The sequence below is a fragment of the Geotrypetes seraphini genome, chromosome 4 (genome assembly GCF_902459505.1).
Source record: "Geotrypetes seraphini chromosome 4, aGeoSer1.1, whole genome shotgun sequence".
NCBI lineage: Eukaryota > Metazoa > Chordata > Amphibia > Gymnophiona > Dermophiidae > Geotrypetes > Geotrypetes seraphini.
The window spans coordinates 260,793,543-260,815,196 of record NC_047087.1 but is presented as its reverse complement, the minus strand read 5'-3'; the positions used below and the strand labels follow the sequence as shown (position 1 = coordinate 260,815,196).

At 42.9% G+C, this 21,654-nt stretch overlaps 1 protein-coding gene across 6 annotated transcripts in view; it reads left to right on the top strand.

Annotated features, from left to right (window-relative positions):
• EXOC6 (exocyst complex component 6) overlaps positions 1 to 21,654 on the top strand; it is a 254,284-nt gene that overhangs the window by 98,721 nt on the left and 133,909 nt on the right. For all 6 annotated transcript variants that reach the window (XM_033941888.1, XM_033941883.1, XM_033941884.1 and 3 more), the window contains 5 exons: positions 11,119 to 11,202; positions 11,312 to 11,358; positions 11,489 to 11,609; positions 19,866 to 19,937; positions 21,453 to 21,550. In XM_033941888.1, the coding sequence (XP_033797779.1) occupies positions 11,119 to 11,202; positions 11,312 to 11,358; positions 11,489 to 11,609; positions 19,866 to 19,937; positions 21,453 to 21,550 (422 nt within the window). The remainder of the gene's footprint in view (positions 1 to 11,118; positions 11,203 to 11,311; positions 11,359 to 11,488; positions 11,610 to 19,865; positions 19,938 to 21,452; positions 21,551 to 21,654) is intronic.

The following is a 21,654-nucleotide window of genomic DNA, read 5'->3' as shown; positions in this document are numbered from 1 at the left end:
GCAACATTCTAGCTTGATGCAGAAGGATCCTTCCTATACATTATTTGTGCAAAGTTAGTTCATGGCAAGGGCATTTGAATCGGAAGGATACAGTATAACATGGAACAAGTGCAAACACAGCTGAGATCCTCTGGCACCAAAAAGCTTGATACAGAAAAGCAGTTTTAACATCAAAAGATTCAGTGGCAAACACTGTCTCTGAAGCCAATGACTCCTCCAGTGAGCTTTCTTCAGAGAGTTAGAGCCTCAACTGTCCAAGGAAGTGATGAGAAATTGTGATGAGTTTAAGAAATTTTTATGTGGATATGCCAAAACTACCTGAGTTACCAGTGGTGATGGATTCAGTGTTGGGGGTATAATAGGAGCAACTTTCATCAAGCTTATGACCCTTTCCAGTCAGAGTTTACCATTTCACTTAAGGCTGAGATTACTCTCAACAAAAGATTGTGCAGGAATACCTCCTTTCTACAAGGAGCAACTGGACATGATAGATCTCACCAGATGAGTTTAGGATGAATGTCTAGATCAGGAAATTTTTTGATGAACATGGGCTACAAACAAGACACACAAACATCTATGTGCCTTTATAGATACCTACTTGGCCTCCTGACTGATTACCTGTTATAAAATTGCCCTCTCTATTTACAAAGATCATCAGACACTCAGAAAGACCATCTTCGAGACGCCCAGACCAACCAGATCTGCGGCTTTGGAAGTAACAGTTGGGGTGCAAGAAGAGGCTGGAGATACCGACACCAGGCAGCTGGTTACCTCTACAAGAAAACTCTACTTCTTCATGCAAACTGAGCAGCTTTACATCAACCCCACAGATCACCTTGAGGAACAGGTTCCAGCTTCTACAAGAAGGACCTGCCGGCATCCTTCAGGGAGATATCCAGCGGAAGACTCCAGTTCTGGAAGCAACGAATCAGCTCCCCCCGAAAAAGCGAAGAGTGCTAGTCATTGGGGACTCCCTGCTGCGGGGCACCGAGGGACCAATATGTAGACCGGATCTTCATTCAAGAGAGGTTTGTTGTCTGCCAGGAACCAGGATCCGAGATGTGACCACCTGCTTAAGAACACTGATCAGACCCCAAGACCACTACCCGATGCTTCTCATCCACGTCGGGACGAACGACACCGCTAGAGGCACCTCGGGGAAGATACCTGAAGACTTTGGAGAGAAGCTGAAGCAGATGGGAGCGCAGGTGGTCTTCTCCTCCATCCTTCCAGTGAGAGGTATGGGAAGAGCCAGGGAAGATCGTATCCAGAGGACCAACCAGTGGCTTTGCAGATAGTGCAGAGAGATGAACTTCGGATTCCTGGACCACGGAGAGGCACTTCAAGGACTACAGGGATCAGACGGGCTCCATCTGACTAGAAGAGGGAAGAACGTCTTTGGACGACGGCTGGCTCACCTGCTTCGAAGGGCTTTAAACTAGGTGTGTTGGGGGAGGGTACCCATTCTCATCCTGATGGGGTAAGTAACCACTCCATTTTTTAATCTGAGGTAAGTACTCACGTTGCAGACAGCACTGTAGGGGGCAAACTAACTCAAACGGGAAAATCTCCATGCAGACCGGGCAAACACGGAGTATGGAGGGCTATGTACGTTAATGCCCGCAGTTTAAGCAATAAAATTCTCGAATTGGAGACGGAAATGAGGAATGCCGACCTAGATGTGGTGGCAATATTTTAAACCTGGTTCTCGGATTCCCATGGATGGGATATGGCTATACCAGGGTATAACTTGCTCCGTCAAGACAGAGAAGGCAAAACCGGAGGTGGGGTAGCACTATACATCAAGGCGGACATCAAAGTTACCAGGATCACAGATGTCAAGTATACCGGGGAATCCCTCTGGGTGAACCTTGCCAGGGGAAATGACAAATGCCTGTACCTTGGTGTTGTATACAGACCTCTAAGTCAACAGGAGGACATAGACAAAGAATTAATCGAAGACATCGAGTCCATCACTCTGCGTGAAGACACTGTGCTGTTAGGGGACTTCAATATGCCTGATGCAGACTGGAACAAACTTTCCGCTACAACCAGCGACAGCAGAAGGCTAGTAACCTCCATGCGGGGAGCACAACTCAAACAGTTGGTATTGGAGCCCACCAGGGATCAGGCGATTCTGGACCTGATACTCATCAATGGAGATAGTGTCACAGAGGTTTCGGTAGGTGATGCGCTGGCTTCCAGTGACCACAACATGGTGTGGTTTCACCTCAGGAAGGGATTCACTAGGTCAAACACATCAACAAAGGTTCTTAACTTTAAGGTCACTAACTTTAAGAGCATGGGAGATTTTGTCTCTGAGGCATTGCAAAACCAGGACACGAAGATAGTGTGGAAGTACTGTGATCAGCTCTAAAATCGACCCTACAGGAAGCAACCAACCTCTATATAAAAACCGTGAGTAAACGACGGAGAAATAGCAAACCCCAGTGGTTCTCCGCGGAGATCTTGAATCTCGTAAAACAGAAGAAAAGAGCATTTGTATCCTACAAACAATTACAACGACTGGAAGCTAAAGAAGCCTATCTGGTGAAATCTAGAACTGTTAAAACAGCAGTCAGAAATGCCAAACTCCGGATGGAAGAAAATTTAGCTAAGTGTTAAACAAGGGGATAAATCCTTTTTCAGGTATGTTAGTGATTAAAGAAAAGGAACACAAACGGGATAGTGTGCCTAAGGAAACCTGACGATAACTTTGTAGAATCGGACTCTGATAAAGCCGAACTACTCAATGAATACTTCTGCTCAGTCTTTACCTGCGAGGAGCTGGGATCTGGTCCACAGCTGCAGACAAGGGAGAGCTCAGAAGACCCGTTCCAGAATTTTGAATTTACTGCCAGCAGCATCTACCAAGAGCTATCAAGGCTCAATGTGAACAAAGACATGAGACCAGATAAACTGCACCCCAGAGTGCTCAGGGAACTAAGTGATGTCCTGGCGGAGCTGTTAGCTGCACTCTTCAATCTTTCCCTAAGCACGGGAAAAGTCCCATTAGACTGGAAAACAGCTGACATCATTCTGCTCCACAAAAAGGGATGCAGATCGGAGACTGCAAATTACAGACCGGTAAGTCTCGCATCAATAGTGTGTAAAATTATGGAAACATTGATTAAACGCAAATTAGATACGATTCTGAACGACGAGAGGCTGAGGAATCCCCACCAGCATGGATTTACAAAGGGAAGGTCCTGCCAATCCAATCTAATCAGCTTCTTTGACTGGGTAACGAAAAGGCTGGATAAGGGAGAGTCCCTGGATAGCGTGTATTTGGACTTCAGTAAGGCTTTTGATAGTGTCCCACACCATAGATTATTGAACAAGATGAATTCGATGGGACTAGTAGAAACATTGATTGCATGGGTTAAAGACTGGCTCAGCGGCAAGACTACAAAGGGTGGTGGTAAATGGTACTCCCTCCGAAACGTCAGAAGTGATCAGTGGAATGCCGCAGGGCTCGGTCTTGGGTCCAATCCTATTTAATATCTTTGTACGGGACCTGACTCAGGGACTTCAAGGTAAAACTGCTTTATTTGCCGATGACGCTAAACTGTGCAATGTAGTGGGCAAAGGCACCGTGCCCGACGCTATGACGCAGGACCTACTTTTACTGGAACAATGGTCCACAATTTGCCAACTGAGTTTTAATGCCAAAAAGTGTAAGATTATGCACCTTGGCAGTGGAAACCCATGCAAAACTTACACCCTAAATAATGAGACCTTAACAAGAACTGTGGCAGAACGAGACCTAGGAGTAATCATTAGTGAAGATATAAAGACTGCCAATCAGGTGGAGAAAGCTTCATCCAAGGCTAGACAAATGCTAGACATCCGAAGAAGTTTTGTCAGCCGAAAGCCTGAAGTTGTGATGCCGTTGTACAGGTCCATGGTGAGACCTCATCTGGAATATTGTGTTCAATTTTGGAGGCCACATTATCAAAAGGATAAGCTGAGAATGGAGTCAGTTCAGCGAATGGCCACTAGGATAGTCTCAGGGCTCAAGAATCTCTCCTATGAAGAACGTCTAGGCAAGTTGCAGCTATACTCTCTTGAGGAACGCAGAGAGAGGGGAGACATGATAGAGACGTTCAAATAAGTTACTGGCCATATTGAGATGGAAGAAGACATCTTTTTCCTTACAGGACCTACGGTAACAAGAGGGCATCCGTTAAAAATCAAGAGTGGGAGATTTCATAGTGATATTAGGAAGTATTTCTTCACTGAAAGGGTGGTTGATCATTGGAATGATCTTCCATTTCAGGTAGTTGAGGCCAGCAATGTGCTAGATTTTAAGAAAAGATGGAAGTGCTTAAGGGGGAGGGTTCTTGAGTGGGCAGACTTGTTGGGCAGATGACCCTTTTCTGCCGTCGTATTCTATATTTCTATGTTTCTATAAAATTGCCCTCTCTATTTACAAAGATCTTCAGACACTCAGAAAGAAAAGGTAAAATGCTAGTTCATCAAGGCAAGCTCATCAAGTGTTAGAAATGGCTAGCAAGGTTGCACAAAGAGCTTTCAACACTTTAACTTGAATTTCCTCAGTAGCCGTTAGGGTAAAAAGACTAGTATGGCCTGGGTGTTAAAACTAGATGAAAAATGTTAGTAGCAGATTAGTAGTGAATCTGTTTGGAAATAAAGAAGTGACCAAGTTAAGAAAAGACCATTGCTGTGCCCTTTAAAATCTTTCATCAGCAATGGTATAGAAGTTTACATGTGCTAAAATAAAGTCTTTCCAATATTAAAGGCAGTTGTATTTTCAGCTTCCGTCATTCCCCTAAGCAAATTCAGCAACAGTCTTTCAGGTCTCACTAGAAGGACTAGAGGCATCTGAAGGCCTAATCAGTTGTGAAATCCAAAACCTCCTCATCCTTTTGACAAATTTTAGTATAGCCTGCCTTTATAAGGATATTCTTCTATCCCTACATATGGAAGAAAGAGAGAATTTTCAGCATGTCCTTTTTACTAATAACAAATGAGAAATGGTTATTGACGTTTATAATCAAGGATAGCGCCTATATTTCTCTCAGGTTCCATTATATTAGCTCATTTTCCTTTGTCAGGCATCCAAACATATGTAATTCTCCTTCAAGAATAAATATAATCTCTCTTAACATGGAAAATAAAAAGGGAGGAGGCCAGCAGATATTCTAGATGTTACTTGATTCCAAAGAAATGGAGAGTAGGGTGGTCCAAAAAAATTAACACATTACGTCTGTCCACAAGGCTAATTTTATTCCTTTATATAAAAATGAAAAACACACAATTTTACTTAAATAAAGTTAAGAGGTTGCTCCACCTCTTTTTTTTAAATTTTTATTTTTTTAACTATAGCTAAGCTTAACTTTGTATTGTAATTCTTGTGCACTTAACAAATAATCAACGGTGTATGACATAAGGCGCCTTTGATGCAGAAGGAAACTTATTTCGGTGGCTGGCCACTAGCCAGAGAACAAATTGCTTCTTCATCTTTTGTCAAAGTATTATTGTATATTTCGAGGCTTATCCCTTGTTCTGCTGCATCATTAACAATAGTCTGTTTGTATGCCTGATTCCAAAGTTCCAAAGTCTTCATGAATATTTTTGTTTTTGTTGATCCTCCTTCAATCGAGATCAAAAAATGACTGTGTTCTCTGTACAAGACTTTCAAAAGCCACAGGTTCCATTTCATCTATACAAGTGAGACATCTTAGAATGTCTGGCAATGGTGGACGCTGTAAGTTTTGACCATGCGTGGCTTTGTTTCTGGTGTGATTCTGGCATCAAAAAAGGCAAGTGTTGCTAGGTGCTCGGACAGAAACCTTAGATGTCTGGAAATCATTGTGAGCACCTTGTTTGCGACATTTTTGTGTAGTTTCTTCAACTTCCTAATGCAAGAGTTTATGCATTGTGTCGATACCCTGGCTTGATCCCATACCACCATCGCTGACTCACACACCAACTTATAGCTTTCCGGTAAAGGTTTTTCTTTGTCATAGTGATGAAAATTGACCAGTCGAACAGCCAGTCCACATGGCAGTATAGTAGTTGACAGCTAACAGATGACTTTCTAAGGAGCCAGTTTACGGGTGCAGATCACAAACTAGACAACACCATACAAACTAATTATGTGCAATCGCCTACATATACAACACATAAGCAAACAATGCATGCTGGGGTGACCTCTAAATATTGTCTAATCAAGCTGAAATTTGACACATGAGTAAGACATACCAAGTGGACAAAAATAAGTTTTGTGGAGACAAGATTTGACAAGGTTGGTTGTTTTTTGGGGTTTTTTTTTTTTAATGCATACTACTGTGAACCACCCTAATGGAGAGGTGGTATGAGACTAATAATGAAATTCAGATGCCTGAACAAATCCTTTTAAGAGAAATTCAAAATGAATTCACTGAAGACCATAGTTCCCACAAAGGATATGGAAGATGATTGTGCTATCTAGAAGACTATACTCACAACACATTCCTTGTACAGTACAGATAATCCATTATCAATACTGGGTCTTTCTTTACAAATTGTCAGCAGTCTCAATAGTTTTCATAAAGTAGCTAGCATAAGTCGTGGTGGCTTGTCTTCTTAGAAAAAGAGTGTTTGTTTTTCCTTACCTTGAAGATATATTGATGAAGGATTATTCTGAAGAGACTGAGCAGTCTCTGAAATAATTCAGCTGCTAGGGTCAATGGTGTTCTTCATAAACCAACAAAAATCAACCTTACAATTTTCACAACTACAGCACATGGGAGCTCTAATAGATAAACAAGCAGGTAAAGCTTTTCTTCTTGATCAGGAAATAGACACTCCGATTCTCGGGAGCTAGTAAGGAAGCCGCTCAGCGCCGAGAAGCAGCGCCAAATCGCGCTGCTGCTCGTGCCGCTGAGATGGACTAAGTGGATCCGTGCAACTAGTTAGCAGTGGGGCAGGAGTTCAGAAAGCTTGCTCCTGCCCGCTACACCTCCACCAATGATTGGCAGAGGACCCGTTGTACCTCCACCAGATTGGCAGAGGTAGGAAGATAGGGCAGGGAGGAGGAGGGGGGCAGAGCCTGGCTGCGGCGGACTTAAAAAAATTCTGGGAGGGGGCACTGACCTGAATATAAACTGGAACCCCCATTATTTGGGCCCAAAAATCCTGGTTTATATTTGTTTATATAAGGTGTATCTTTTTTTTGAAAATCAAATATGATTTTTAAATTTAATTGCCAGCAGCTCTTCCATATTTAACTACAAGTGTCCATTCCTTTGTTACACTTAGGGCCTCTTCTATCAAACTGCGCTAGCAGTTTGTAGCGCGGTGAGCCGTGCTGAATGGCCCGTGCTGCTCCCGACATTCATAGAGTTCCTATGGGTGTCGGGAGCAGTGCGGGCCATTAGCACGGCTTTCTGCGCTAAAAACTGCTTGCGCAGTTTGATAAAAGAGGTCCTTAGTCTTACCTCCCTCACAGGTTGAATATCTAATCTAAGATATTTTATAAATGAAGATATCCAGTTGGAGTGTACAGTATTTACAGATAAGCCAATAATATAAATACTTCTCTTTTAAGAGAAACAATTTTGGTGATATTTTTCAATTAATTATGTTAACTTTCATTGTTACTGTGCTAAATTACTCTGCCTGCCTTCCCCCTTTGGGCTCAGGCCCCCAAAACTGTGGCACCCTTGAATGGTAGGGATACCCAAGCCTTGTTGGCTTAAAGAGATCCACTGCCTGACCCTCCTCAGCAGTGAGGAAGTTGGCGGATTGCTCAGTTCATTTGAGGAACACTGGTGTCAGTAGCTGGAAAGCAAACCATCAGTGCACTGTGTGTATGTTTATAGGGGGGGGGGGGGTGTGAGGCAGTGGATCTCTTAAGCTGAATCAGGCTGTGAGCAACAGTCATGTACTACTTGCAAAATCCTCCTTTCCTCCACTGATTTACAACTGACTTTGAGCCTCCAAACTTGATGTTAGTCCAACACTTTAGAATGAGTGGGACTTGGACATCCTCACTAACAAAGGTAAGATTCTTAACCGGGGTAGGGAGAGCAGAGAAGAAATGTGTAACCCCCCCTACTTTACCCCTCCCAAAAATAAATGGGCTCCTAGTCCCTGGCCCAACTGTCCTATTGTTTACTAAGGGCTGGATATTTAAATGGTGCCTAAATCGGCAGTGTCTACAAAAATGAATGCTGGCCACATGTCAGTCATGCTTAGGCGGCATTAACAGAATCATGGCTAATGAAGCCTAAGAAAAAACTTAGATGTCTGTAATGTAGGCCTGCATTTTACTGGCCTACATTATAGGCGTCTAAAGTTCTTTAGTGAATCACGTCCCGCTTTGCCCCTAACCATGCTCACTAATACGTAAGGCGCCATTAGGCATCCTGTTGTAGATGCATTAATGGTGCCTACATTTTAGATGCCTACCAGTGCCTACTTTTTTTTAAACAAGTTTTTAATCAGTTTTAAATGACACAATCAATTACCACGCCAATTAAAATAATTAAGTTAGGCAGCAGTAGGTCGCCTACCACTGCTTAACTTATGGTGCCATTAATAGAGAGCATGACCCTGTCTTATTGCCCGCCTAAGCTCTACCATAACATTATAAGGCTAAGTAACACATTTCTGAGAGTGGCTGAATACTAAAATAGCACAGTGATGAGCCAAAGTAATATTCGTAGTACTTAAGGCACAATAAGGCAAAATTCCTTATGCAATTGAAGCGCTATGAGGAAGTTTTATAAAATTAAGTATAATTATCAACATCAAATTAGCATTTTTTTTGTTCCTGGAGATTATTTTGGGAGTTATTTTAGAAGCATCTACACATGTAAATAGTGGCATTTACACAAGTAGATTGCATGCACGTGTTGTGTAAATGACATTTTCATAAAACTGCTATTTACCCATGGAGACTCATGCCACAGAGATTTCAAGGGGGTGTGGGTTTGAGTGGGACAAAAATGTATACGTCTATTCCACATTTTGCAAAAGAAATACACTTTTATGGGAAAAAATTTCCCCATCTGGTTTTACACTAGCTCAGAAGCACTCACTCAGATTTTAAAAAGGGTCCTCATTTCAGCCAGGGATTTATAAGAGGTTATTATGCAAGGGGCTAAAATAAAAATTACAGCTTTACTACTTAGGGGGGAAGTTACTAAGCTATATTTTATTGCAGCTTCGTTTAGTGGAGTAGTCATTAACCTGCACTAATATAATATTGCAGATTAGGGACAATCAGTAAAGGAATAAGACAACTTGTGATCAACTCACAAGCTGTGATTCTGCTCACCAGAAGTATCAGGCCACTAACATATGGCCCTTTGCTCCTAGTGAGGCTTTCTTAAAGAGAAGAATATGGTAAATAGAAGAGTGGAGCAGGTTCCCTCTTTCCTAGGCCAGCAGCGTGCCTGATTTTAAGGCCAAATGGGATTGACACATAAGATCTATTCGCAGGGTAAAGGCAGGGGAGGGTCATTAGGATGGGCAGACTGGATGGGCCATGGCCCTTATCTGCCGTCAATTTCTATGTTTCATTGTCTCTGTAAAAACACATTAAGTGCCCTCATTCAAGTCCTTCCCTGGCCTACCTCAAGTAATCCATGTTGGTCTAGTAGTATTAAGCAGGAAAGAATCATTGTTGCTGCTGCCTCTGCTAACACTGGGTTTAAAATGGTACCAATGACATGTAGGGGATCAAGTTGCCTTTCATAGACTCACTGGGGTTGTGGATGTCATTTTGAAATCGGTACCAGCAGGCGGAGCAACCGGAGATTGTTCCTGCTGCATATCCCTAGACCACTACCAACTGCTTGCAGTTGATCTGGGGGGCATATGGGGAGTGGAAGGTCTTTATTGAGGGGTCTGAACAGGGCCAAACAGGGTGGGGGATAATGCTTGAATTCAGGGTACTTTATGTGGGGAACTTTACTTGGAGGAAGAAGTAGGGATGTTTTATAGTTCTGATCCTTTAAGAAGGATGTTAGTGACCTTATGCTACTGGAGAAGAAAAATAATGCCAGCTTTGAGTTGACATTTTTTCTTTGATTAACACTTCTAGTGAAGTTCAATGTAAACTGCATTTTGATTTACATAATACTGGTGTGCATTTCATGCAATTGTGTACTTTGAACTTGATTCCGTAAAGCACCTAAATCAGTAGGGGCCTAGGGAAATGGTACCTACCACATGTCAATCAAGTTTAGGCGCTGTTTATTTAGAAGCTGGTAGGTGCTATTTATAGAATCAGGGCCTTTGTGTCTCATTAATATATAGCCCATAGTACCCAAACTAATTTTCATTCCAATAAAATAAGGCACAGTTTTGCTATTTAACTTGCATTAGGAAGATAATGTCCCTTATTCCCTTTAATGCATGTTAATAACTTCCTCCCTCAATTGATGACATGTAAAGTTTTGTAAAATGGGACAGCTTCATGTGAAAGCAGTGCCACTTACATATGGAAGTTGCAAAATTGCTGCCTCCACACGGAAGCTGCTGAGTCTGTGCCATTAATTTTTTCAAGGTACCGGAAGGAAGAGGGGAGAAGCTGAAGTGAGTTACAGATATGCACCTCTGTAAAATGGCTCTTGGACAGACGGGGGGGGGGGGGGGGGGAGGGGGGTTTCTTGTAATTTTGGGGAATCTAGCTAGGTACTTGGGACCTGGGTTGGCCACTGGGCTTGATGGACCTTTGATCTGGCCCAGTATGGCAATTCTTATGTTTTTATGATGGACATATGCAGATAATTTTTTGGTGAGTGGGAGTTAGGAATTGTTCTTATTTTATGCAGAGGCAAAATACTTATGTGCTCCTTGCACATCCGTATATGTATTTTACAAAATGCTCCACATTAAACAGATGATTTTGTAAAATACTGCTGGAATTGAGTACATCCTGACCTGGATGTATCAATTCTGGTCTTGCTGTTATATGGAAAATGGACCTTTTTGTGTGTCTGCTGGGAAAATATTTTTACCTTTGTGATTACATTTATCAGTGAAGTATGTCAGTTATTATGCAGTATTTAGATCTGGAATAATACAAAAGATAAGCTAATAATAAACAAAGAAATCTATTTTTTTTGTAAAGTACCACTAGTTTTGTTTCTTATATTTTAGGGCGATAAAGAAACATTTGAAAACTATTATAGAAAACAGAGAAGGAAACAGGCAAGACTAGTCTTGCAACCTCAATCAAACATGGTAAATTTCAACTTTTATTATTTTTAATTGAAAAAAATAATATATATATACTCAAATGGCATTTATAGAATATTGTGGGTCTCATCTGTCTTTTTTTCTTCATTGGAAGCATGAAACAGTTGAAGGCTACAGGAAGTATTTCAGTCAAATTGTAGGGTAAGTGTATGGCAATATGAGAATTCTATGCTGAAATTATTTCCTATTTTTATATTCCTATTCAGTAGCTTTAGTACTGGATTATATTGTTACATGCTTTTTATATGTGTTTCACTATATTTTGTCTTAGATTTTTTGTAGTGGAAGATCACATTTTACATGTTACTCAGGGTTTGGTGACAAGGACCTTCACTGATGAACTCTGGAATATGGCACTTGCCAAAATCATTGCTGTTCTTCGAACACATTCGGTATGTGTTTTTAATTCAAATTATATATAAAAAGAGCTTTTGTGTGTTTAAAAGTAAGATAATGCTAGAGAAAAAAAATTACATCTCTGCTTTTTTTTTTTTTTTTTTGTAATTAGAAATTGGTCAGATTTGGAGTAGGCCTGCCAAGCTGTTGTTTTTTCTCAGCAGAATCAGGCTGTGAGCCACAGTCATGTGCTATTTGCATAATCCTCCGCTGATTTACAACTGACTGGAGTCTCCAAACATGGTTTTAGTCCAACACTTTAGAATATGCAGAGTTAATCTGCTGTTATTATTGCAGTCTATTCTCGTTAGTCTCAACTGACCTCTTCATTAGATCAGATTGAATACAACACTGAAAGCAGCAGCAGGAAATAATTCCTGATTATCATTCCAAATACCCTATTTCCAAAATAAACTGTACTAGCAAAACCCTGTTTCCTCTTTTGTTTTCCAGTAATATGTGGGTATTGTTAGAATTTCTTAATTTAGTTCAGAAATCAGCAGAATTATTAGCCTGTGTCTGCTTATATATATATATAAGCAGACACAGGCTAATAATTCTGCTGATTTCTGAACTAAATTAAGAAATTCTAACAATACCCACATATTACTGGAAAACAAAAGAGGAAACAGGGTTTTGCTAGCAGACCTAACTCTTTTATATGTAAACTTTGTAGTCCTTTTTTGTGTATTTCAAAATGAATGTTAGCTGATTATTTCAGCCAAAAACTGAAAAATGCAATCGGTGGTTATATGATTTTAAACAAAATTAAGAAGTTACTTGGATAGAGAAAAAAAACCAATAAATATTGAAAGATTCAAGCTTTAGGGACTGTTAAATGATTGTCTCATGAAGGGACTCAGCTAATCCTGAAAATATGTACTTATTGAAAAAAACATCAGTTACCATATCATTTTTTTTCCCTATTTTTAAGCAAATTTTTTTTTTTGAATTGCAGAAGTTTTTATTGAAACGCAGGGGTAATACAAAAAGTCATAAAAAATGAACAGATAAGAGCCACCAAATAAGCATACAAGTGATAATACAGCAACCTAAGAAACCCCTGAGAATAACCAAAACCAACAATACCAAATGAAAAGACTTCCAAAAATTTTTTGGCTTTATAGAAATACAGTAATAACCCCACCCCCTACCACCACAATCTCCACTACCCCATCCCGAGCAAAGTAATTTTATTTTTACTACTTACTGTATACTGGAGCAGCTCAGAGAATTCAGTGCACTGGCCGGCGCTAAAACGTTTTGCATGGGTTTGTAAAATGGAGGGTTAATTAGGTACTCTGAAATTTCTTTGTTTTATTGTAGAACAAGGGGCTCATAATCGGAAAGAAAATACATCTAAAAACCTACCTAAATTGGCACTTGGATGATCAAAAAGACAGGTTGTCCAAGTGCCGATAATCAAACAGGGTTTTAGACATATCTAGAGGCAAGCTTAGGCCTTTTGACTACCTTTGTGCGCCCAGAGCAAAAAGGAGCGTTTTTAGAGGAGTGGGTAGGGTGGGATATGGGCCAATCAAACTTAGTCATCTAGCAGCGATAATCGAAAGTTTGACAAGGTTACCTGAACGGAACTTGTATGTTTTGATTTAGACCAAGTTAAAAAAAAAAAAAACAGGTATAAATTTCGGATTGGCCACTGAACTGATTGTGGCTGCCATGATTGGTTCAGCGTTCCCCCCCCCCCCCCCCACCGGCAACAATTGCTGGCAGGAAGGATGCCCAATCACTCCTACCTGAACTGCTGTAACCCCCCTAAAAGTTTGCTGGCAGGAGGGAGGCCCAGTCCCTCCTTCCAGACACCCCAAACCTCCCACAAGCATCGCTGGCAGGAGGAATGCCCAGTCCCTCCTGCCGGACAACCCCCACATCCCCCACCAAGATAAGCTGCCAGATCCACCCCCAGCCCAGCCGTAACCCCCTAGGCAAGCTGGTTCCCCCCCCCACCTTTTGTAGTTGGCCAGCCAAAGGGACCCTTCCGCCTTCAACAGAATGCCACCTTCTCGAAAAAGGCAGGTCTTCCCCTTCCCAGTGCATTTTGGGATGCATCGGGAAAGGACCAAAAGCCCTAATCAGAATCTTAGAACTGACTCCCAGTGCATTCTGGGATGCGCTGGGAGTGGCCTAAGATTCCAATTGGCCAAGTCCCTTAGGACCTCCCGGGGAGGGTAGCGGCCTATCATCTTGGCGGGGGAGGGGGGTTCAGGGGTGTCTGGCAGGAGGGACTGGGCTTCCGCCTACCAGAGAAGGTTGTGGGAGGTCATGGCAGGTTCTAGTAGGAGGGACTGGGCATCCCTCCTGAAGGCACACTTTTGGGGGGGGGGGTTGCGGCAGTCCAGGCAGGAAGGATTGGGCATCCCTTCTGCCGTGATGTTTACAGGGGGGGGTGTCATGGCAGATTCAGGCAGGAGGGACTAGGCAACTGGGCATCCCTCCTGCTGCGATTATTGTCGGGGGGGGGGAGGGGAGAGGGACAGTTCCATGATTCTCTTTAATTGGTGCTTATGACAGATGCTGGTTAAAGAATCGTGTTTTTAGGATTGCTCCCTCCCATGCCTAAAAGGTCTTGTTTTGGGCATTTGGGATGGGAAAATTTTGGGTTATGAATAGGACTTAAAGATAGACGTAGTGGCAGTCTGTGCGATTAAATGCCTGAACATACAGATAGGCCATTTTCGAAAAAAACACACATTTTGGATGTTTATTTTGAGAATGGACATTTCCCTGCTGTCCACTTTGGACACCTAGCACCTTAGGCCCAAAAAGGACTTAGGCTTAGATTCACTAATCTGCCTAATCTGTGGTCAATCCGAAGTAGGCCGACTGATTCACAAAAGGGGGTGATGCAAATTAGGGCAATCGGAGGCTGGAGATTGATCCTTGAGCATACACAGACCATCTTCTTAGCCTGTAGATGGTCTGTGCTGCACCGTGGGTTAAAACCATGGAGTCAGGGCAAAGAGCAGGAGGGGCAGAGAGCATGGTTTTTGCACAAGCGACTGGTCCTTAGCAATCGCTTGTTTTTTGATCAGGCAGCCCAGTCGGGGTTCTTGAAATTGTTTTGTGAATCGCGTCCTTCCTACTTTGCATGCCGTTCCCCCTCATTTGCATGCGCGGATTGGATCGGATAATGATTGGCACAGGTTATTAAATCGGGTCGGTATATGATCGCAAACACAATTGGTGGGCTTAGTGAATCTAGCCCTTAGACTTTTTTTTTAAATTATGCCCCTCCAATTGTTTTGGCAGTTGGTAGTAAAATCTATTTCTAGTTAATATACTTTCAGTTTGAAGGCTATATAGCTATCTAAAATCTTAGCTGGAATTCTCTTTATGCCTATGGATATTATACCCATGTCTGATTTGATGGCAATTTGTGGAATCAGTTACAATGGTACCTCGGAATCCGAACGCCCCAGAACTCGAACAATTTGGAATCCAAACTTTTTTTTTTTTAAATTAAATTTTGTTCCGGAATCCGAACATTGCTTTGGAATCTGAACGTACGGGAACTGCAAGCGTTGCTCCGCCCAAAGCTTCCCCTCTTAGAAACATAGAGTATGACGGCAGAAAAGGGCCGATGGCCCAAAAAGTCGGCCCACCCAAGAACCCTCTCTCCCTCTCATCTATTAAGCATTCCTCTGGAGCGACCCCACCTGTCTGACCCATCGTCCCTTGAAGTTGAGCATGTTGCTGGCCTCGACTACCTGACATGGAAGACCATTCCATTGATCAATTACCCTTTCGTTGAAGAAGTATTTCCTGGTGTCCCCATGAAATCTTCCCCCTCTGAGCTTTAGCGGATGTCCTCTTGTCGCCGTGGGACCGGTAAGAAAAAAGATTTCTTCTTCCACCTCAATGCAGCCTTTGATGTATTTGAATGTTTCTATCATGTCCCTCCTTTCTCTACGCTCTTCGAGAGAATATAAGCGCAGCCTGCTCAGACGTTCTTCATATGGGAGATCTTTAAGTCCTGAGACCATCCTAGTGGCCATTCGCTGAATCGACTCCATTCTCTTCACGTCCTTTAGATAATGTGGCCTCCAAAACTGAACACAGTACTCCAGGTGAGGTCTCACCATGGATCTGTATAATGGTAGTATAACTTTAGGCATTTGTCTAGCCTTTGCTGAAGCTTTCTCCACCTGATTGGCAGCTTTCATGTCTTCCCAGATGATTACTCTCAAGTCCCGTTCTGCTACAGTTCTTGTTAAGTTTTCACCATTCAGGGTGTATGTTCTGCATGGATTTCCGCTACCAAGGTGCATCACCTTACATTTTTTGGCATTAAAATTCAGTTGCCAAGTTCTGGACCATTGTTCCAGTAAAAGCAGGTCCTGTTCCATAGTGTCGGACATAGTTGCGCTGTCAGATTCTGCTGCACTGCCCACAACGTTGCATAGTTTAGCGTCATCGGCAAATAATGTAATTTTGCCACGAAGTCCCTGAGGCAGATCCCTTACAAAGATATTAAATAGTATTGGGCCCAAGACTGAGCCCTGCGGTACTCCATTGGTCACTTCCGATGTTTTTGAGGGAATACCGTTTACCATCACCCTTTGAAGTCTGCCGCTAAGCCAGTCTTCCACCCATGCAGTCAGTGTTTCTCCTAGTCCTCCATCCAGTTTTTTTGTTACCCAGTCAAAGAAGCTTATCAGATTGGATTGACAAGACCTTCCCTTCGTAAAGCCATGCTGGTGTGGATCCCTTAATATTTCATCATCCAGAATCGTGTCCAATCTGTTTTTATCAATGTTTCCATGAGTTTACACATTATTGATGTGAGACTCACTGGTCTGTAATTTTCAGCCTCTGCCCTGCATCCCTTTTTGTGGAGCAGAATAACGTTGGCAGTTTTCCAGTCCAAGGGGAATTTTCCCTTGTGTAGGGAAAGATTGAAAAGCTCAGCTAATGGTTCTGCCAGGACATCTCTCAATTCCCGAAGTATTCTGGGGTGTAGATTATCCAGGCCCATAGCTTTGTTTACTTTTAGCTTTGATAGCTCGTGGTAGACATTGCTCGTGGTAAATTCAAGGTCCTGGAATGGGTCCTCCGAGCACACCTTTGTTTGTAGCTGAGGTCCAGATCCTAGCGCTTCGCAAGTGAAGACCGAGCAGAAGTAGTTATTGAGTAGTTCTGCTTTGTCTGTGTCCGAGTCTACGAAGTTATCGTCAGGTTTCTTTAAGCGCACAATACCGCTGGTGTGTTTTTTTCCTGTCGCTAACGTACTTAAAAAAGGATTTATCCCTTTTTTAACCTGTCTTGCTATACTTTCTTCCATCCGGAGTTTGGCCTCCCTGACTGCCGTTTTAACATTTTTAGATTTCGTCAGATAGTTTTCTTTAGTTTCCGGTCGTTGTGATTGTTTGTATGTTACGAATGCTTTTTTCTTTTGCTTTACTAGTTCTGAGATCTCTGCAGAGAACCACTGTGGTCTGTTTTTTCTGCACTGTTTGCTCACAGTTTTTATGTATTTGTTGGTTGCTTCTTGCCGACCATAGTACCTCCACACTGTCCGTCGTGCTTGGGTTTTGCAGCTCTTTGTAGACATAGTCTCCCATGCACTGAAAGTTAGCTCCTTTAAAGTTTAGGACCTTAGTCGATGTATTTGACCTAGTGATTCCTTTCTTCAGGTGGAACCACACCGTGTTGTGGTCACTGGAGGCCAAAGCTTCTCCCACTGTGACACAGTCCCCGTTGGTGAGCAGCAGGTCCAGGATCGCCTGATCCCTGGTGGGTTCTAATACCATCTGTTAAAGGCATGCTCCTCATATGGAGGTTAGTAGCCTCTTGCTGCCGCTGCTTGTAGCGGAAAGTTTGTTCCAGTCCACATCAGGCATATTGAGTCTCCCAACAGCACTGTGTCTCCTCGCAGTGTGATGGTCTCAATGTCTTCAATTAGTTCTTTGTCTACATCGTCCTTTTGTCTTGGTGGTCTGTACACAATGCCAAGATACAGGTTTTTGTTATTGCCCCTGGCAAGGTTCACCCAGAGAGATTCTCCCATATACTTGATGTCTGTGATTTTAGTAACTTTGATGTCCTCTCTAATGTATAGAGCTACTCCATCTCCTGATTTACCTTCTCTGTCGTGACGGAGTAAGTTATATCCTGGTATGACCATATCCCATCCGTGGGACTCCGAGAACCATGTTTCTGATATCGCCACCACATCAAGGTCGGCGTTTCTCATTTCTGTTTCCTGTTCCAGAATTTTATTGCCCAAGCTTCGGGCATTAGCATACATAGCGGTCCATTCTTTCTGTTTGCATGAAGTGTTCTCTGACCGAGATAGTTTGTCCCCGCTCTATCCTGCCTCTATCCCCTTCGGTATTCATGTGATTACTTATCTTAGACTCTAAGATGGAGTTTCCGTCTCTCCCTCTTCCTCTTCCTGTTTCTGCCTGGATGGTTCGCGTCAGAGGGAAGCTTTGGGCTGAGCACAGCTTGCAGTTGCTGTTGCCAATCTTGCTGCCTATGCCGATTGGGGGCCCAATCTTGCTGCCTATGCCGATTGGGGGCCCAATCTTGCTGCCTATGCCGATTGGGGGCCCAATCTTGCTGCCTATGCCGATTGGGGGCCCAATCTTGCTGCCTATGCCGATTGGGGGCCCAATCTTGCTGCCTATGCCGATTGGGGGCCCAATCTTGCTGCCTATGCCGATTGGGGGCCCAATCTTGCTGCCTATGCCGATTGGGGGCCCAATCTTGCTGCCTATGCCGATTGGGGGCCCAATCTTGCTGCCTATGCCGATTGGGGGCCCAGTCTTGCTGCCTATGCCGATTGGGGGCCCAGTCTTGCTGCCTATGCCGATTGGGGGCCCAGTCTTGCTGCCTATGCCGATTGGGGGCCCAGTCTTGCTGCCTATGCCGATTGGGGGCCCAGTCTTGCTGCCTATGCTGGTAGGGGGCCCAGTCTTGCTTTCTGTCAGAGGGACCCAATCTTGCTGTGTCTGCCAGGTGGGCCCCGATCTTGCTGTCTATGCCCCAGCGCATTGTTCCTGCAAAGCCCTTTGAAAATCTGAATTTGTGGGACCAAGGAATGGATTAATCCAGTTTCTGTTATTTTCAATGGGAAAAATTGACTTGGAACTTGAATGTTTTGGAATTCGAACGGGGTTCTGGAACAGATTAATTTCAGAATCCAAGGTACCACAGTAATTCTTATGTTTGAACCTCTTTTCTTGTTTCCAAATTTAATTAGTGACACATGGTTATGGTTATCTTTATTTGATATACTGCGTTTCCTCCGCAGATATCAAAGCAGTTTACTCATACTGAGAGAAATTCTATACAAGTTAGGTGTCAGGATGCTACATACTAAGCAAGAATTCTGTACTGGCAATTATGTGTATAATTGCCATTATAGAATACTAGCATAAGTGAACCTTTGCATAGGCGCTGCAGCTTACACCTTGTTAATAGCTGGTATAAAGATCTGCCCTTAAATGTTAGTTATGTGCATAACTGCTTTATTCTCTAACCCCTGACCTGCCTATGCCCCTCCCACGTCCAAACCCCTTTGCCATTACATGCTTTAGAATTTGTTCTCTAAGGCTAGAGAATACCAGCTAAGTGTAGTTGTGTGCATAATGGCAAATTAACTCCAGTTGTCAGAACAGCTAATTTGTAGATTGTTGCACATGTAGCTGTAGGTGTCTTATAACCTTCGGGCACAAGCTTATGCGCTAAACATAAAATTGTGTGAGCAAGATTAGAGAGTGAGGAAGATTGTACTTTTGTGTTAGTAAATTCATGCTATACCCACAATCTGTTTTTGAGTAGAGATAATCGACTATGCTAGTTTCTTGAAAGGATTTGCGATACATATCTCTGTGAGCTAAGAGAATATTAAGATTGCATAGCTCATCATTTATATATCATAGGTAACTGTAAACCCGAAGCTGAAGGACCATTTAATTAATGTAGTAAAATCAATCAAACAAGGAAAGCACATGACCTACTAAATCAGTGATGTACAGCTCAAGTCCTTGAGAGAAATAAGCTGGTCTCCAGTATATTCACAAAGCATTTTCATGATATTTACTTTGCATTGATTAAATCAAAGAATTAGATGATTTAAGTTTTCTGCCTGATCTATAAACCTGAACTTGAGGAAGGTATCTGCATACTATTACAAATAATAAAGACATGCTTTGCATTTAAATAGAAAGTGCCTATGATTTACTTGTGGTTTAAAAGTGTGCTTAAATAAACTATTTCTTTTTCAGTCATATTGCACTGATCCTGATCTTGTCCTGGAACTGAAGAATCTGATTGTTGTTTTTGCTGATACCGTACAGGTTGGTGTTATGTTGGGATTTTAGTGGCATAACATTTAAAATACATTGGTTGTATACTAGAAACCTTTTAAGAACAGGATAGAAAGGGATAAATAGGTGTAGAAACTAAAGGCAGGCCCGAGTTTCAGACACCTGACAAGTATGACTCATACTTAAGAATGCAGTTGCGGCTTTATTTGATTTCACTGAACAGTATTTCCAGTGGCATAGACTCCTACACTTCTCCTGTAGCAGATTCAGGAATGATACATGGCCACATTAAGAACAGTGTGTGGTTGTTAGTGCTGCCTGAGTCATGATTCGAATTGGTTCACCGATTCACTTCGGGTGAATCGATTCGAATCAATTCAAAACAAAAAAAAAATTGGCTTCCCGATTCGGCTGACCCTCGCCCCCTAAAGCAGGAGCGGCAGCACTGCTCTTGCTGGACGGCTGCTGCCGCACTTGCTTTAGAGGGGGAGGGTCAGTTGGGAAGTGCTGCTGTTGGCTTCCCCCTCTGGCGTCCGGTTCCCCCCCCTGGCCTCCTGCTTCCCCTCCTGGCCTCCCCGCACCGTTTACCTTTGAGGAGCAGCCTGCAAGCAAGATCGCGGTGCTAGCGATCTTTGCACTGCTTCAGAGCTGTTTCCTCTGCCGCGATCCTGCCTCTGACGTCAGAGGAGGGGCAGGACCGTGGCAGAGGAAACAGCTCTGAAGCAGTGCAAAGATCGCTAGTACCTCGATCTTGTCTGCAGGGGGAGATGCAGGCCTTCAGGAATGGGCATCGACATGGCAGATGAGGTTCAATGTGGATAAGTGTAAAGTGATGTATGTCGGTAACAAAAATGTCCGGGGCGGTACTTGGAGAGACTGCCAGGAAAGGGACTTGGGAGTTCTGATTGACAAGTCGATGAAACCGTCCACGCAATGTGCGGCGGCGGCAAAAAGGGCAAACAGAATGCAAGGAATGATAAAGAAGGGGATCATGAACAGATCAGAGAAGGTTATCATGCCGCTGTACTGGGCCAAGGTGCGCCCTCACCTGGAGTACTGCGTCTAGCACTGGTCGCCGTACATGAAGAAGGACACGGTACTACTCGAAAGGATCCAGAGAAGAGCAACTAAGATGGTTAAGGGGTTGAAGGGGCTGCCGTACAGCGAAAGATTCGAGAAAATGGGCCTCTTCTCCCTTGAACAGAGTAGATTGAGAGGGGACATAATCGAAACATTCAAGGTACTGAAGGGGATAGACTTAATAGATAAGGACAGGTTGTTCACCCTCTCCAAGGTAGGGAGAACGAGAGGGCACTCTCTAAAGTTGAAAGGGGATAGATTCCGTACAAACGAAAGGAAGTTCTTCTTCACCCAGAGAGTGGTAGAAAGCTGGAACGCTCTTCCGGAGGCTGTTATAGGGGAAAACACCCTCCAGGGATTCAAGACAAAGTTAGACAACATTCAGTTCACATGCTGAAACATGGATATTATTATGTACTTTTGATTTGCTTGATATTTATGTTCCCTTTTAATTTTATATTTCAGGGTTATGGCTTTCTTGTCAATAGACTATTTGACCTTTTGTTTGAAATCAGAGATCAGTACAATGAAACTCTACTTAAGAAATGGGCTGGGCTCTTCAGGTTTGTGAAACATCAGTGATATGAAATGTGATAACCAATGCATAGTTGTTGAACCTTTACAATAAGATATTGATCTATTTATTTGCCCATAGCAATTCAAGCAA